The following is an 18,238-nucleotide window of genomic DNA, read 5'->3' as shown; positions in this document are numbered from 1 at the left end:
CAATATCGCCCACTTTGGGAACCACTGCTTTAGACTTTAGATTAAAGACTAAAATTCTTTAGACTAAAGATTAAGCTATAGAAAAATTGTGACTAGAAGTGGTGCAGATAGTTCACGTCTGATATTTCAAATAATCGTGTAATATCAATTCCTTATTTCACGTCAGAATATTCTTGGTGAAAATATATCGAATTAAGCCGCTGTCAAAATTGGTGTAATGTTGACATTATGAACTTCGATACTTGTTAAGCATTTTCCCGTAGCCTTTACTCTGAGCTGAACCACCGTTCGTTACGGATAAATGAAGTTTCTTTCAGCGGGTGTTTACTCGAATGTAGTAGCATGTTCAAATAAAATTGGTGATGAAGCCATCTAATCATCACGGTGGTAGCATTAACTTTGCTCATTTGATGAAATTAATATTTGCAATACTTCAGTTAAATCTTTTAAAATTACTCGACTGCCATGGCCTCTCCGATGGCGCAACGGTAGAGGCTCTGCTTCGCGTGTGGGAGACCGTAGTTACATGTCTGACATTGTTACTTGTACTGCCATGGTAGATTTGCATACGTAGCACTTAGAATGGTGATTGGGTGATGCAATATCAGTAAATGCAGAAGCATCGGATTTGAAACTAAAGGAAAATTTTTTATTGAATTCATTTTAAAGGTGGCCACTGGTGGCTCATTGATGCGCCACCGGTGTCAATGGGTAGTTATTGATGTACGTCGTACGAAGAGCTTTACGGGTGTGGTGGCCATTGGCAGGTTATAGGTGTGGGATAGGTGGTGCACGCCACCCTTAATTCATTGTATAAATCATATAAGCTCCACCTATGGGGTCCGCCGATAGCCACCATAAAAACATAGGTGCTCCACTCTCAATTTTTATTTGGGATGCGACCTTCAACTCCAGCTTGTGCTAGCTTATAAAGTATGCCAGATAACATACACAATCGAAGGCTGCCTTACGGTCGATGCAGTGTTGCCAGGTTTTTTCTTGGCGAGAATACCAGATTGCCTAGCTCAAAATACCATAAATATACCAGAAATTCTATTGTTCAAAAACAGACCATTACCTCCAAATTTATTGAAATTATTCGTCAGAAACGTTGGTTAGAAAAAGAAAAAAATTCATCTTATGTTCTGTGCAGTTATCTGGCTTGACGATAATGAGCCAAATTGAACACGTTATATTTTTTTCCCTCTGTCTGGAACACTTTGACAATATCCTTTTCCTGCGTTTGATTACATTGACACTTTCATTTTTTTATCATAGTGTCAGTGTGGCACTTCCTCCCCTTCGCTCAACATGAGCAAGCCACGGAAACAGGTCATCTTCCTTTACCTTATTTTCATACATGCTTGCATATTGCATTAATCTAACATTTCGGGTGTGATCACTTGTTGCGGTTGAGCAGATAGCTTTGATCCGAATAAGGGACTCCAGTACCTTATTTGAAATTTTATTTCGTTGCTTGTTTTTCACATAGGTCACTTGTGAAAACACTTGCAACACGAATGCATTGGAGACAGGTCAAAGTAGACAAGTGATGCAGTAGGCAGCCAGTTCCATGAATGGATTATGATTTCCAATATCAATGAAATATTAAATGGCACCCCAGAATTCAAGTGGCACTCTAGAATTCAAAACCACCAAACAAAAATGGTGGAGCATGCGTCGCAGAAATCGGTTTGACAACCTCACTCGTCCTAGGCCATATTATCACTGATCAGTAATCTATCAAGGATCATCACTCTCGTGCTTATATTGCACTAAGCACTTTGGTTAAATGCTAATAATTAAATTTTGGTTATTTCATCAAGCGGTAAACTTGCGGTTCCAAAATGACGGGAAACCTCTAGTCGCGCCGGTCTGAAGGTAATCTATATAATCCACGCCTACGCTGGAGGAAGTTTCAACTTCAGGGGTGGAACTTAATGCAGTAAATTTGCAGTAAGTCAGAAAATACCAGAAAAATACAGGATTTAGGCAAATATACCAGATCTAAAATATTCATACCAGACGCCTTCTGAAAATACCAGATTTGTGAAATCTGGTATGGAAATATACCATCTGGCAACGCTGGGTCGATGTAGACTGCCAGGAGAACCCGTCCGGTGCGTAGAGTGAGGAATTTCAGTCTCCATGAACACTATACTGCGTGGCTGGAGCAGTGGCTGCGGGCTTACGGCTCTAAACACTTGATTTCATTGGCTACTATACTCAGTAGCATGATTGCGCACGGGAAGGAATATAAAAGTGATGTTGATATTGGTAATGCTGGCCTCTCACATGCATCCTTAGCAAGTGGAGTCATGTGGGATAATTGCTTATGCAGTGAAGCACATGCACAAATATGAGATTGATGTCCATATTATGCATTATAATTACCATCTCTTATTGCTTAGCATCATCTTGATCGCACACAAGAAGAGTCTTCGACACAGGATGCAGGCCCAAGGGAAGTAATCAAATCCTGTGCAAAATCCTGGGAATCCTGAAGCAAGAAGTTTCTTAAATAACTGCTGCTGCCTTCTACACTTCCCGTTTGAGCTTGGGCTTGCATCTACCTTATGCAGGCCCCTCCATCGGGACCTAAACCCAGATGATGCTAATTTGTGAGTTTCTTCACAAATTAGGCTGAACATTACTCCCCTCTTAAATGAGATAATTGATACATAGCGGTCACGTTTGTATCAATTAATGAACAGTCACGCAGAAATTGATAATACAAACCAAACGAAACATGTCCGAGATGAAAACGAGTTAAAGCCACAATAATCAGGATTAGGGATAACATGAAGATCAAGGCATCCTTTTGTAATAAGGTCAGTTTTATTCCAGCGTCATTTCAACCAGTAAGTGTTCATTACGAAGATATACTGAAGAAACTGATGGGAACATTTCTTAATGCAATCAATAAACAGCACAGTGAATTAAAACGAACATTGCCGCCCACGTCTGCACATCATGGGAAAATAGTATCCTGAACTGCTGATGAAACATATTTGGAAAGAAAAAGATAATGTATAGGATTCAAATCTGGTTTTATTGATAAATTCTATCACAATTTTGCACGAAATTATCATTAGACTTAACTATTTGTTTCCTACACGCATGAATTGTTGGCGGCTCAAACGTTGTTGTAATTTTAACAACTGTTGTTGAGAATTTAAAAGTACTCGTATAAAAATAATTGATCATGGGTTAATTCTGTTTCAAAAGTACGTAGTATCGTTGAATTTGTACTGAAATGGAGTATCGATGAAATTGAATTGAAAAAGACTTCAACGTCAGTTTCTCGTTATATTGTAAAGAGATTTATCACCAGCAATGTTTAAAACTTTTTTACACATTTGTGCGAATTGACAGGTTGCACTTTTGAAAAGAAAATGCATCTCGATACTGGGTTATTGGGATTTGAGGTAAAGTTATTGGTAAGGTATAGATACGAATGACCACATTTTCCAGCTATTTTTACGGGAGACATTTTTACATAGAGATTAGGCTGACAGCAATCAAAAGCGATATTCCACTTAAAATTTAACTATGTGGTACGCATTTTTAGCTTAAAAGGGGGATTTTACTCAGTAGTTCGTAGTAATTTAATACCCAAGGACTTTTCTGTGAAGATGACCAAGTGTGGGAGCTTTCCGATCGTTTGGCTTGCGAAGCGACAGCTGCATAACCTTCATGCGCTTCGTGCTGTGCCAATATAAAAACAGGATACAGACAGTTTGAAGAACTTCAGTGTATCCAATTATAATTAATTCATTCAAATAGCATGAAGAATTGACAGGTTTCCACCCCATCCTGGACTTACAACTATTATTGTTTGGGACAATAGCTCATGTCAGAGCAACTCAAAATCAAACTAAAATTTAAAATAATTATCACAATTTTTTGCGGCCTTGAGTGATTGAGCATAAATGTTATCCCACCTTCTGTTCGTTCACACGCGATAACGGGGACTAACATGACAAAAAAGAGGGAAAGGCATTTTGCGACTGCATTTGACGCGCCGTCGTTTAGCTTCTGAGTCTTAGTAAGTATTCCGGTCACTTCATTTAACTTAAACTATAAATTTTAGTGAATGAAGATTGCTTCGAATGTTAGCATATGAAGAATTTTTTTTGTGACTATCACACAATGCCTGATTGAAAATGTTTCAAGTCTTTACTAACGAAAATTGTTAAGTACTAAATTTAAATAATGATCCTACCGCCATTCTGACAAAAAAGTTTCAGCAACTAATGACAAATTTTTCCTCATCTTGTGTACAAAATAATATCAAATCTTAGTACGCATTCAAATTAGTATTTAATTGAAAATTTACTTTATTTAAAAAATATGTTAACATGAAAATTTTCCGGCTACAAAGAACAAAAGAACGAATAAAACTCATAGCTTATTACAATGACCCAAACATGAGATCAAACAAATCGCAGGAGTTGAAATGATACGACATGAATCCATTTCGGCCTTGCAGAACAGAATGTCTGAAGGCTCTGTTACTGTAATAGTCGCGTTTGTAATTATAGGATCTACGAACGGCGAAAAAGAGAAGTAAATAACTTCTCGACAAATTACCGAATCTCTCCGTTCACAGGGAACGAAAAATTACCAAGTAATGAACCGTCGAGTACTGCTAGCGCTGGCCTGCATGGCGGCAGTGTCAGCAGGCATGAGCACCAGCAAACTGGAGCCTGAAGTCTCGTTTGCTGACTACAGTCCAAAGATTAGAGAGCGTCTCGTGTCTTTGTCTAAAAACTGGGCAGACGGCTGGCAAAAATTGCTAGTTCCTGGGCCTAAACCAGAAGTCAAAGCTGCGATAGACCAAGTAAACTTCCTGCTTTGGACGAGGTCCAATCGCAACATTGAATACGTATTGGAGGCCTTCAACGCCGACAGTTTTGCCGCTTCAAATTTCGATGCTTCTAAGGTTACGTACATCGAGTTCCACGGCTTCACAGTTGACGGCAAGACACAGTGGATAATCGACTCAAAGAACGCACTACTGGACCGCGAAGACGTCAATGTTATTTCAGTAGACTGGGGAGAACTGGCAGCCGCTCCTGACTACGTCGCTGCAGTCGCCGGGGTCTATGAAACAGCAGAGCTCACGGCCTCACTGCTCGACTGGATGGTGGCTAACGTCGGCCTTAGTTTCCGAAGGACTAATCTTGCTGGTCACAGCCTCGGCGCCCAGTGTGCTGGGATGACTGGAAATTACGTCACGGCTGGAAAGCTCAACCGCGTCACGGGTGAGCAATCTTGAGGGGCCACGGTGAAGAGTTGAGAATTGTATCTCTCAACATATAATTTAACAGGCAATAATTTCTGAAGTCGTAAAATACCTACATACCTGTTGTATATCTTGTAGCATTGTACGTTTGTTTGGGTTTAACGAGTTATTTTAATCATTAGCAAATTGCCATGAAAATGTTGGTTAAATAATTGACCAACTTGTTAAACTTTCTATATGTTATTTGGTAAAAAGTTCGATTGATCTGCTGAAATGAAACACCCCCCGCGGGTTTCTAATGCGCAGGCTTGGACCCCGCGGCACCACTTTTCGATGGAGTCTCAGCGTCGGAACGCATCAACCCTAACAGCGCTAACTTTGTCGACATCATCCACAGCAACGCGGGCCCGCTTGTTGATGTGAGGCGAATTTTCCATGGATTCAGCTAACCCCACTATATTTTTACAGCAACCCTAACGACTGATACATATAAGCCGTTAAAAACGCTTTATATGTGCCAATAACTTAACCATCGAAAAAGGCAGTTATTTTCGCCCAGCTTTTAAAAATACTGAATTAATAATAAATTCATTAGCCGAAAACGAACTAGTCGGTTGATTTGTACTCAACCACACGTTTGATAAGTCTTTTTATCGAACGTGTGGTTGATAAGAAATAATTACTTAAAAATATTCTGATCGAATATTTTTAAGTAATTATTTCACGCGAATAAAACTGTAAAATTTTACTTCCTCAGGGCTGTCTGGGCATGACTGCACAGGTTGGGCAGATCGACTTCTATCCCAACGGTGGCGCCCACCAGCCAGGCTGCACGGACCCCGACAGCTCCGACATTCTTGACCTCGTTGGTGCGTGCATGAAAATGTCAAAAAACATTTTTCAACTATCCTGGTAATCACTAAGAATATGCTTGATCATAATTGCAATGAAAATGCTGCAAAGTGCATGTGTAAAATTTAGAAAAGGAAGAAACATGCAGGCTGCAGGTGAGCTACAGCTGTATTAGAATAGAAGTGTCGGCACTGAAGAAATAGGCCCATGGCCTATTGCTGATTCTTGAATTTTTCGTGACTTGATTCACAAGGGATCCGGCCTTTGGAACCCGATCTTTCCATAACTGACGATTGATTGAGATAGCTGCTGGACTTACTGCCTGGTTCGTAATTTGCTACGCATTTTAAGACTGAATTTGAGGTGAATTTTCTGTAATATATCAGAGCTTCTGTAGAAATGCGGACAAAAAGATTGCACCATGTCTGATCCCGTTATAACGTGAGAATCTGCAGCATACATACAATTTAACGAGTACTCACAACACAAATCAAATCTAAATTCACAGTATTTCGAAATTGAGATGTTATTTAAGCCTGTAGCAGTACATGTTCAGCAAAGTACTATTATTTCAGGGAGTTGCAGTCACGGCCGAGCTCCGGAGTACTGGGTAGAGAGCATACGAGCTCAGAAACCAACGGACAAGACTTTCTGGGCGAAGCCTTGCTCGGACTGGTCGACCTACGATGCTGGGCAATGCAGCTCTTGTGGCAACGGCTGCGTTGAGATGGGCTACCCGGCTGACATTTCCGGCATTAGCATCGGGTTGGTCCTTTCACCCGCAGCCATTTCGACACTTGGTTGTTTATAACTTTGAGTGCCAAATTAATAATTAAACTTTTTGAATTTCAAATTAACCAAATTGATCTAATTTTGTTTAACAGTTTTTAAATAAAAATCATTCGTACCACTTACGTGCCTGTATTTTAGACTGAACAAAATTTTTTCTACGAGCAGAGCTACCATTGAGTACTACCTCACGACCAACTCTGTAGAGCCATACGCCCAAGGCTTGAACTGATCTTGTTCAAGTGTCATCCTGCAACCATTCGGGGCGAACATCGCATTATTGTTCGTCTTGAATGCTGGAATTTGGTCAGGTTTGGCAGCTCAAGGGAACTGGTGGCAGCGGTCAACACGATTTCCAGGAAAACGCCACCGTACCCTCGTCTTGCCATTAATGAAAACGTCATAGAAATTTAATTGTATGATTCCATCCTTGAATTCTGAATATTTTTTGAGGCAGTGAATAAATTACATTTATTTGTTGCAAACAATTCCTTGTTTGAGTCATAGAGTCTGCTCCATTTCGAATCTTAACGGAAGCTTCACATTCTTATTTACATTAAACGTATAAAAAAATTTATTTTCGGTCCCCCTAGTTTTCGATTTTTTTTAATTCACTACTAAATACGGGAATTTTATTATTAATGGCTCGTCACTAATAGTAAATAGTATCGTGGATACGAGCCCGAATAGCCCCTATTAATATATCAAGTGCCAGGCTTCAAACAAACGAAGTTATCAAGTTTAACGAATGGATGTAATAATGTATGTGAGGTTAGCCTGTCATTGCCCGGGATTGATAATACTTATAATGTTTGAACTCTGTTATTCATTATCTCGTCATTCCTAATCCTGTTAATAGTAATAATGCTTATTTGTGCTAATTCGAGAAACACACATTCATCACATTCCACTGAGACTTTGCTACATTCAACTTAGCATCAAACTCCCACTTGACTAACCTTTCAAATATGAAAAATTTATTTAGCGACTTTGAAAACTTAACTTATGTGAACCAATTTCAAGATCAAATTTAAATTTTCGATCCAGTCCATTCCAATCCCGTCTAATTCCTTCCAGTCCATTGCTTTACTATGCTCTCACTGAGAATAAATTTTCATGTCCAGTATATAAATATCCCGACACGAAACTATCGTGTAGACGCCCCCCAAACAGCCCTCAATACGGCTGACATATTTTCGGCGACGAGTTTCAAACACAGACACAAACTCAGACAAGATAATATGTGTGGTGTGCAGCTGATGGGGAGAATAATCACAACAAATGCAGGAGTACGGAACACTTGATCTGCCTTTCATAGAATAGAATAGAAGTGTCGGCACTGAAAAAATAGGCCCATGGCATGGTGCCGACACTAAACTTCACATGTACCTATGTCATGTACCTATCAGAGGTGAAATTGACGCTAACAGCAAATCAACTGTCATTCAAATTGTTACTTCAGAATTCATGTCTGATTGTTGTTCCGGACGAAAAATCTAGTAAGATCTGAGAGTTTGGTTCTTAGGGCGTTTCCTAGCACTGCACAGTCAATGAATACTTTGTAAAATAATAGAATGCACATGCATGAAGCATTGATTACACTACACGAGCGGGTTAAGAGAGCGCGAGCCTCGTCAAATAGTGGCAACTGTAGTACATGAATAAGTATTTTATTGCTTACACTGATAATTAACCATGAATCAATTTGTAAATAAAGTGCTAAACAATTCACCACATTTTCGTTGAAAATATTTCGTACACCAGCTTCATCGTCAATCGATGATGTTGACGAAATTCAATGATAGAAGTACAATCAAACTGATCTATGTATGTAGGAAGCATAGATGAAAACAGGAATTTATCAATAGAATGTTTACTAGCACAAAAACCTATTCATTAATGATACGAAACGGATAAAAAATATTGCCGTAATAAAGACAACGTTTCTGTTCTGATGTATGCGTGGAATTTGAAATAATCTAATCAGACTTGCCTTTTACAATACCTTGACACTTCCTCCAAAACGTCCAGAGAATGGAGAGTCTTTTTCCTGAAATATTTTCCTAATTTAATTTGCCTGTATTTCTGGTCTCCTTAAAGATCCTTAAAGGCATGAGGATCCTTATTCAGGCATGAGGATGTTATTTATGCCCAGATGCATTTCGGTCTAGCTTCTACATCATCTTTACCGTACCTCGTCATGTCACGATCTTTTAGGTTTTAATCCCTATAAGGCACGAGTTTAGTCCGTTTCGTCCGTATCGTCCGTTTTGAAAAGGCACAAATTTAGTCTTCCAATACATTGAGCTGATAGTGAGGATGATCTCTGAAACGATTTCAGTGAAAACGTGGTTCATTTTCTTTACTTTCCAATTTAAATTCTCTTTTTATAGCACGATGCACTGTCAGCAGCCCCCAAATCTACTGTACTTATGTGGCAAGTTGGCAATACTGCCATTATCAACATTGTAGAGGCAGTGACAATGATTGCTAAGGAAAAACATTTCAATGGATGTCCACCCTTGCTCCTGACCAGTCTTTTACCCTCTCTCAATCAACCATTTGCTCATGCTGTGTCTTTTGAGTCTTTAGCTACAGAGACAGAACCAAAGATTACAGAGTCTGGAAGAGTCTCACCTGAAAAAGGCAGTACACTCGAGCAGAGAACAAACAGCTCCCGCCAAATTGGTTGGCAATATTATCCAGAGCCCAGCTGCTTATCACGGTAATAGTTACACCTTCAGGATTGCCCCCCGGTCCCAGCGGCACGCACGGCACCCACCTGGTCCTAGCAGCAGTGCACCGTCATAGTCAAACGACATTCCGACTATTTGAGCTAATTATTAGCGCATTAAGCAAGATGCTACTGAAACTAAAGATTACCGGCTAATCTAAAATATTAGTGCATGGTATACAACTGGTACTTATTGGTTCGTACGGGACCTTCGGCTTCAAGTGGTGTTCGATCGCAAAAAGTTGGGGAACCATTGACCATGAGTTCCAGTTCGCTAAATAAGCTGCATCATTTTCGGTACGGAGTTTACTTGGATAACTGCTGGGGGAACAGGAACTTGGGTGAGAATTTAGGGCAGGATAAGGAGAACAAATTAGGTGTATCATGTCATACATAGCATCTGCAGAAATGTCTATTCGCGTAACTAAATTTGTGGTTATGACATTTGGCGTGTCAAAATATAGGTTCCAAAATAATACGCGGACAGAACACATTCATGATTGTATTGAGTTGTGTTGTGACATTGCCATGTCTAACTATGAATGTAACTATAACAATATTGCTATGTATTTATTGTCCAGTGATTTGTTGACCTGCAGAACATCTTGTCTTGCCTCATCTCAAATTATTCATGGCTTCATATAAATAAATATAAAGAACTGTGATTACTGTTAGGCTTTGATATAAAATATAACCGATTACACTTTTATTTCAGAACTTGATACGTAGGCGACACGAACATAAGCTAGAGAAATCTAAAGAACCAAAGAAAATTCAGAAAATGACTAAGTTCCGGAAATAAGGTTTGATAGCGGTATCGGAACTGGTTCGTTGACGACAAAGACGAATAAACGTCGACGTTTTTGGTGGCCGTGTCACAAGTACGTTACTGGCTAAGCCCAAATTTATCACTGGAGTCGGCCCTCTTCTAATGAGAGAAAGAGCGAACATGAACTTTCAACAACAATAAATAAAACGAAAAACAAAGAGTGATCAATCAAACCAAAGTATAGAAATTAGGAAAGGGTGGCTTCCTATACACACACCTGCCGGTGCAGATATAAATTGATGTTTCCACCGCCAAGTCTGACAGCTGACGACGTTGTTTACAGATCCAGACTCATCGATAGGTATGAAGAAAAAGTATACGCAAATCGTACAACTGAAGAAATTAGGAAATTTTTAACAGTACATCATGAAATTAATTGAGAGGTACCGTGTTATCACCTCAGTGAATGTCTTGTGGGTAACCCAAACGTACAAATAAATAAATATAAAAACAATTTTAAAAAACCACGTTTTTCTGGTGGTAACAAAACTAAAAACGATGAAAAAAAAGAAACTTTTAAAAACCACGTTTTCTTAACGGATAAGAAAGAAACATTAGCTTTTTCAGTGAGTTGTCCTAAATTTTATTATTGACCTAAGATGAAGTCTAAAGTTTATTTTTTCAAATCTAATGCTGAGAAAACACAAAAAACGTGGGGCGGGCACTGTGAAGATCTAAATATCATATATTTTGAGGAGCAACAGATTAAGTATTATGAATAGAACTTGGGTAATGAATGTGTCTTAAAGCCCGCCCCACGTTTTTTTGTGTTTTCTCAGCATAAGATTTGAAAAAATAAACTTTAGACTTCATTTTTGGTCAAGAATAAAATTTAGGACAACTCACTGAAAAAGTTAATGTTTCTTTTTTGTCCGTTAAGAAAACGTGGTTTTTAAATTTTTGTTTTCATTTGTTTTAATTTGATTGTTTTTAGTTTTGTAACCTCCAGAAAAACGTGGCTTTTAAAAATGTTTCTTTTCATATTTATTTATTTTCTACTTTTTAGTGTAGAAATTTTAGAAATTCAAATCATTTTCCAGGGTTGGCAACTCTGGTTTTCGACAAAAACTCAATTCCCGAGCGTGAATTTTTTCTCTCCATACAAAATTCAGTTAATTAATTTAACGTTTTTTACTATAAACTTATTACATCTGATGATCAAATCTTGAATTCTTAGGCAGCATAAGCATGCATTCCAAATTTCAAGTTTCTAGGATCTTCAGAATTGCTCTAAATTAAGGTTTGAATTTCTGACGATGAACAGACGAATACGAAGCGAAGAGAAGAAAAACGTGGTAATTAAATTTAATATGACGACGGAAGGCATCAGCTAGTCAACAGTGGATCGTCCACAGGAATTTTTCGGTAAAATCTCACGTATATAATATCAAATGTGGTGGCAAACATCCATAAGTTTCAAAAACCCTGAATTTTTGAGTGTATTTATGTCACGACTGACTGAAACATTTGAACTTGCTACGCATGACAGATTTGTATGGATATTATTGTTTATTATTAGAGTTGATTTTTTGTGGGAGCACTGGAAATATAGAACCTATTCGAGCGTATCGGCAGCTCCTATCGTGTTTGGATATCAAATTAAATAGAAATTCCATTTTTATTTGTGGAATCACCAGGCTGTGTGAAACGGAGAGGTTTGAACGAAAATACTAGCATCTTATTTGAATTACATGAAACAATATCATAATTAATAATTTTAGCTGATCTTATTTAGTAATGAGTGGATTTGTAAAGATCAGGGCTCATCTTTCACTAGCATCGATTGCTTGGAGTGAATAAGCTATAGTCAATATCCTCCATTGTTGTATCCAGCACAGTCATATGTATTCTATATACTTAAATGGCGCGTCTGAAATAAACCTTTGAACAACGCCGCGTTAAGAAGCCAGTATAATCATATATTTATTGTGATCCTTCGCTCTGGAAGGAGTGATGCGTCAAACAGCGTTTTCGTTGGTTAAAGTTTGATTTTCTTTCTCTGCCTTAGCGTGACTTAGAAGGATGACTGAAGGCTTGTTAACACTGCACAGGTTTCAATGAGCCTAAATCTACATTCCCTAACTAAAGACGTAGTAACTTCAGCTGATCACTGTTTCAGATAAGATGGTAGAAAAAGTTCATTCTTACATCCGGAGAGACTTGCCAACTTTCACCGCGTGTAAACTTTAAGATAAACTCTCAACCCTGAAACTTATCATTTCTTGAGTCACTATAAATAGTTTCCGTTCACAATCAAAAACGAACGTTTGAAAATAATCTTTGCTAACTTTAAGTATGTTTATTATCACACGAAGATGACAACCAAACATTATGCGTTCATGAAATCGACCGCAGGAATAGAAGTGCGAACCGCAGGGCCATTAGCTATAAAGTTATTGGTACAAGTTTCAAATTAAAAACCAACACAAACTCAAGAAAATCTAGAATTCTTAATTATAGAATAACATTAATTGAGTGCAGATTTACGGACACGTGCTTGTTGGATCGAGGATCGTCGGGTAACTATAAAAATTTTCGTAACATATGACAGGTTCATTACTCCCTTCCATCGCAGATGAGGGAGCGAATAACATTCAGAGACCTCTACTTAAAATCAGAGCCGACGACTCTGTCAATCATCATGAAACATACGATAATATGAATAAACTTTTATGAATGTGACATCTGGTCTGCATGTCTATAGCGATTTGAAGTAATCTCATGACTGCCTTTTTTTGCACGAACATGGCTGTTGTACGGTGCCTTTGATGCCTCGCTCAGGATTGCTTTAATCAGAGCTGCAGCAGCTGCCATGGCAATCGAGTCTTGCAGATAAAAGTATTTTATTTATCGCAGTACTGCAGCTGTTCTCGATACAGTGCCGCAGTCAAACATCTGATGAGCTAAATAAATTAGGGCTGAAACTAAAAGAAATTCTCGAATAATTAAAAAATGGTAAATGAATGAATTTACTACGTAAATCATTTACGGTAGTAAATGATTTACATTGTTACCAGTATTAGTTTGCATCATTACTTGAATGATGATAATTTGGACGCTGATGTACAGTGCTCGATATCAACATGCAAACTCGATAAAATTTGAAATGGAATTTTAAAATAACTAAATCGAAATTTAGAATCACTAAATCGAATCACTGAGTCGAAATTTCATTAACATTTAAAAGAAATTATAAACCCTAAAATAAAAAAATATGACTCAGTACCTACTGCAATGAGTGACAGAGAGCGCATTTACTAGTCGACGACAACGTGAAGTCACGGACAGACAGACAGACGGACGGACATGACGAGCACAATAGGGCCTTTTTTCCATAAATGAGAAAATGCGCTAAAAATAAAATTATTTCATAATGATGGTAACGATCCGCTTAAACCCGATCATATTCAGAGATTATTTCCGGTAGCCTCGATGTGTAAATCTCCTTTTCTGAAAAAAGTATGCTTGCTTCTTTTTTGTAGATTAAGCCATTGCTCCTATTTACAATATGTTGTTATTTCACGAGAACATTAATTCAAAATGATTAATGATTTTGTCTATCTGTTGTTTTTTTCTTTGATGAATACATGGGGAAGGCAAGCAAGGGGCTAGAGTTTCACGATGCGCGTACACAAAGCAAAGATCGAGTGCAATGAAGATGACGTGTTGTTGCGAACACGAATACACAAATAAATTTACTTTTGCGCGCATTTCGCCACGGGTAATAGTACCGAGAAATGCTTACCTCGTTAACAGCTTGGGGCTTCATGAAGTATGTACACTAAAGACAGGCATGAAATAACAAGTTTACAGCCTTCAGGTATAATTAATGAGTCCATTGAATTATATCGTGCGTTCCAAGCAGAGATCTTGAGAAATGAGAAGCAGCTTGTTTTGAACACTTCATGTGACTGTAAACCAGTCTTTTTCGAACGATATGTTAGACTGTAACGGTAATGTATATATTTTAAGTCGCGACAAGTTGCGTGGCTGCGTAAAGCGCCACCAGGTTAAATGAACTAAAATTTCCGACTTTCAGTGCTAGAATAACACGTTAAATGTCAAAACGATCCGGAATTTAGTGTACGATATCATTTTAATATTGCAAGACAGATACCAGCTTCGTTGCTATAGACTAGACACTTTTCTGTTCTGGAGTGCGTACCTTGAAGCAGATAATTTTAAATTTCTAGCGGAGTTAACTAGCCATCATAATATTTTTTATGGTCGAGACTTTTGTTTTATCCCATCTTCTCAGCAGCGCTAAGATTTATTGGTCCCTTCATTGAGAATTCAAAAATTTTCAAAGATTTGCGGACGCATCTGATTTATATTCTGATTCAGAATCAATGACGACGTGAAAAGATAATCTCGCAGGCAGAATATTAGAGAATAATCCAAATAAAGAACGTGAATGAAATCCCAATAAAGAATGTGAAGTTTTCGTTGCGGGGAATCAGAGAAGGCGCTGGCATACAGAGAATGTCGTGACTATAACTCATTGCAGAAATCCTTTTATTTCTTATGTAAGTTTTTCTTTTATGAATCAAACATGATTAACTAGGAAGTAGTTATAATTCTGAAGGTAACGTGTTTCCTTGACTGCAAAGTCAAGTGCGTTCGCATTGATAGAGTTTGCTGTTGGTCGCTACAAACGACAAAAAGATACAACAAAATGAAATCTTGATTAGTTCATTAATTTAGCGTAAGAAAAGAAAGTTGAGCTCTCAAATTGAATTCCCAGTTATTACAAGTTTAAAGAGTTCGTGAACGACTGAAATGACACTCTTGAAATTCAGTTAACATTTAAAAGTGAAATTCAGCCAACATTCAAATTCATAATTCTTAAAAACTGGCGATAACATGCAGAGAGAAGAAGTGATTCTGAATCTATTTTCAGCACGGAATAAGGCGGCTTGGAATTATGCTGTGGCGTGAAAGCGGTACTGTGGCGCCCCCTCCCCTCAATCAATCGTCAGCTATGGGAAGATCGGGTTCCAAAGGACGGATCCCTTGTGAATCAAGTCACGAAAAGTTCAAGAATCGGCAACAGGCCATGGGCCTATTTCTTCAGCGCCGACACTTCTATTCTATTCTATTCTAACACGTTACTGATATTTGTTATTCAAAATTTAAATTATTTCATCGATGCTTGGCCAGGAAAAATTTTGCTCGCTCGATCACATTTGCGACACATCAAATATAAAAACTTTAAAAATTATTTCCTACAGCTTCACTCTACTTTCACTCAGTTGCCTGAATTGCAAATTAAAAGGAAATTTAAAAACAAAGAAAATTTTACGAAAGATCATCGCATCTCTATACAAAATGTTTCGAAGACCAGCTCCATCGTCAGCTCGAATATTCTGAAATGCAGATAAAATTACAAGTTGGTACAATTAAAATTCAAGAAACCGAAATTAAAACCTATTTTCACGAATAAGACACAAAACACAAGAAAAAATAATTGCTAAACTTATCCATCCACAATCTCAAGTGGATAGGAGCTAAGAACTGAATTCAAACAGGCTTCTGTTTAAAAATGTATGATTTTTAAAAACGCAGATCTGACGTATATATATATGGAAGTAAACACCTTAAAGTAACTGTCAGAAACAGACTTCGCACAGCTCGGCGTGAATGCGCACAGCCAAATGAACAAAAGCTAAAGAAGCTGGTTATTAGACCGGTGAATGTCGGTTTTCGGCGCAGAAGTCTGAAAACTGCCACTTAGATTCAATAACATTGCAATTGCACATTGCGTTGCAATAAGGGCTAACTAGACACAGTATGTCAGGAGAATTAAATGTCTTGTTTACAAAATACTTCACAAACGCAAATCTTCATGATTCGTGGGTACTCAATTCAAAAATCGGTTGTTTCTGTAGATGCAAAGACATACTCCTGTTCATATCCGATCGTCCCTAGTTTATTGTTGTTGAACACGACATACATTTGCGTACGTCAGAATGATGTCACGCAGTCATTATTCTAGGGTCGCAGAGCATACGGGCAGAAGTTGTAGGGCTGGGTAGTTACTGTGGCGCCCCCTCCCCCATTCAGCTGTGCGCATTCACGCCGAGCTGTGCAATGTCCTATATTTCTGACAGTGACTCTGAGATGTTAGCTTCCACTTCCGGTACTTGAGATCTGCTTATTTTAGAGTCATTGTACATTTTTAAACATAGACCGAGTTTAAATTCAGCTCTTAGCTCCTATCCACTTGAGACAGTGGATAGGTTTTCAAGTTTCTTTCTTGCGTTTGTCTTTTATTTGTAGATACAAGTTTTAATTTCGGAAGCATGAATTTTAATTGTACTAACGCGCGATTTTATCTACATTTTATAATCTTCGAATTGACGATGGAGCTAGCCTCCGAAAGGTTTTTTATAATGTTACTATGAACTTTTGTGAATTTTTTTTTGCTTTACATATAATCTTCAATCTTTATTTCTGATCAATCAAATGAATTTTTCGTGTCGAGGTACAGGTGATGCCGTAGAAGAGAATAGCTTTATGAACCGATTAGCTCTTCGAACCGAGTGCGCAAAATTGCAAATTTATTAACATTTTGAATGCAAAGAAAACGCCCAAATGAATTCACCCTTTCTATATTGACATTGGTTTAAAATATCTTATAGAATACAAGTCAAATCGGCAGAGCAAATATTACTATACACGAAAGAGATTAAAACCCAAGTAACAAGAAAAAGACAAACGTACATAAAAACCTGTCGATTTACATTTCAAGAAGATGAGAAATTTACGCGTTATTAAAATATTCGGACGAATTAAGCTTGGAAAGTCAAATAATTAATGACAGACGTTGAAACGGCATCAACTTGTTACAGCCAAACATTCTTCTAAATTAGAAAAAATTACACTTCATCTCAGATTGAATGTATTGTTGTCATCAATTGTATGCCTTTATACCCAAGTAATTTTTACACAAGTTTCCATTCTGCGGTCAGCCACGCAAAATCTTTTGGCCGGGGTGAGGCGTTGCAAGATGATTGCTCAAGGGAACTCAGCTCAAGGCTGCTCTCCGGCCAAATTACTGAGAAATATTCTGTGAAGTTTTCTCCTCGCCCACATAAATAAAAACATAAATCGCCCACACACTCGCTAAAGAATGAATGCTGTTCAAAGTGCAAAGGATACTGCTTTGGGGGTACTGGTGCAAAGGGTACTGGTGCAAAGGGTACAGAATCCGGGTCGGAGGCCGGAGCCTCGAAAGGGCGGACAGATTAGAGACAAGTGCGCATGCATGAATGACGACTGTTTCCCGATACTGCACTCTTTTCTGTCCTGAATTTAAATGCTCTTTTAGGATCCGAGGAAATAAATCACAACAATTTGATAAATTAATTATAGACTTGAAAGCTAAATAAAACTGGGAGCAGGGATGCAAATAAATTTTAGAAAATTTAAAGAGTCAAGAAAAATTAAGCGGCCTCTTCTGATCTAGGTCTTTAAGCGGCCTCTTCTATTTAAGCGGCCTCTTCTATTTAAGCGGCCTCTTCTATTTAAGCGGCCTCTTCTGATCTAGGTCTTTGATCTTCAAGCTGAACGCCTACGACGTGCTATGCGTTGAATGAAAAACTGTTATTTTCTGCGATGCTGACGCGTGTTAGTGTTTGAAATGAATGTATAACAAAAAATGATTGTATACACTTTTGGTTGTCAACAAAATTTTAATGGTAAAAAATAAAATTCAACTTCTCCGTATTCTCGCCCCTAAAAGTGTTCTTCTTGACCTAAAAATAAAGCCAAAAAATTGCAATAT

At 38.1% G+C, this 18,238-nt stretch overlaps 1 protein-coding gene across 1 annotated transcript; it reads left to right on the top strand.

Moving 5' to 3' along the window:
- The first annotated feature begins 3,986 nt into the window (after positions 1 to 3,986).
- Positions 3,987 to 7,298, top strand: LOC108664974 (pancreatic lipase-related protein 3). The gene is made up of 6 exons (XM_018151683.1): positions 3,987 to 4,048; positions 4,613 to 5,267; positions 5,555 to 5,667; positions 6,006 to 6,117; positions 6,676 to 6,865; positions 7,058 to 7,298. Exons 2-6 carry the CDS (start codon positions 4,634 to 4,636, stop codon positions 7,119 to 7,121), a joined length of 1,113 nt encoding a protein of 370 aa, XP_018007172.1. The 5' UTR covers positions 3,987 to 4,048; positions 4,613 to 4,633; the 3' UTR covers positions 7,122 to 7,298.
- Positions 7,299 to 18,238: the final 10,940 nt, after the last annotated feature.

The sequence above is a fragment of the Hyalella azteca genome, unplaced genomic scaffold (genome assembly GCF_000764305.2).
Source record: "Hyalella azteca isolate HAZT.00-mixed unplaced genomic scaffold, Hazt_2.0.2 contig15619, whole genome shotgun sequence".
In the NCBI taxonomy this organism is placed as follows: Eukaryota; Metazoa; Arthropoda; class Malacostraca; order Amphipoda; family Hyalellidae; genus Hyalella; species Hyalella azteca.
Note: the sequence above shows the minus strand (reverse complement) of the source record. Positions and strands in the feature narration are given on the sequence as shown.

Coding starts and splice junctions, on each gene's coding strand:
- LOC108664974 (XM_018151683.1), top strand. CDS start 4,634: ATGAACCGTCGAGTACTGCTAGCGCTGGCCTGCATGGCGGCAGTGTCA. Junction 5,268..5,554: donor AAAGCTCAACCGCGTCACGG/GTGAGCAATCTT, acceptor TCTAATGCGCAG/GCTTGGACCCCGCGGCACCA. Junction 5,668..6,005: donor ACGCGGGCCCGCTTGTTGAT/GTGAGGCGAATT, acceptor TTACTTCCTCAG/GGCTGTCTGGGCATGACTGC.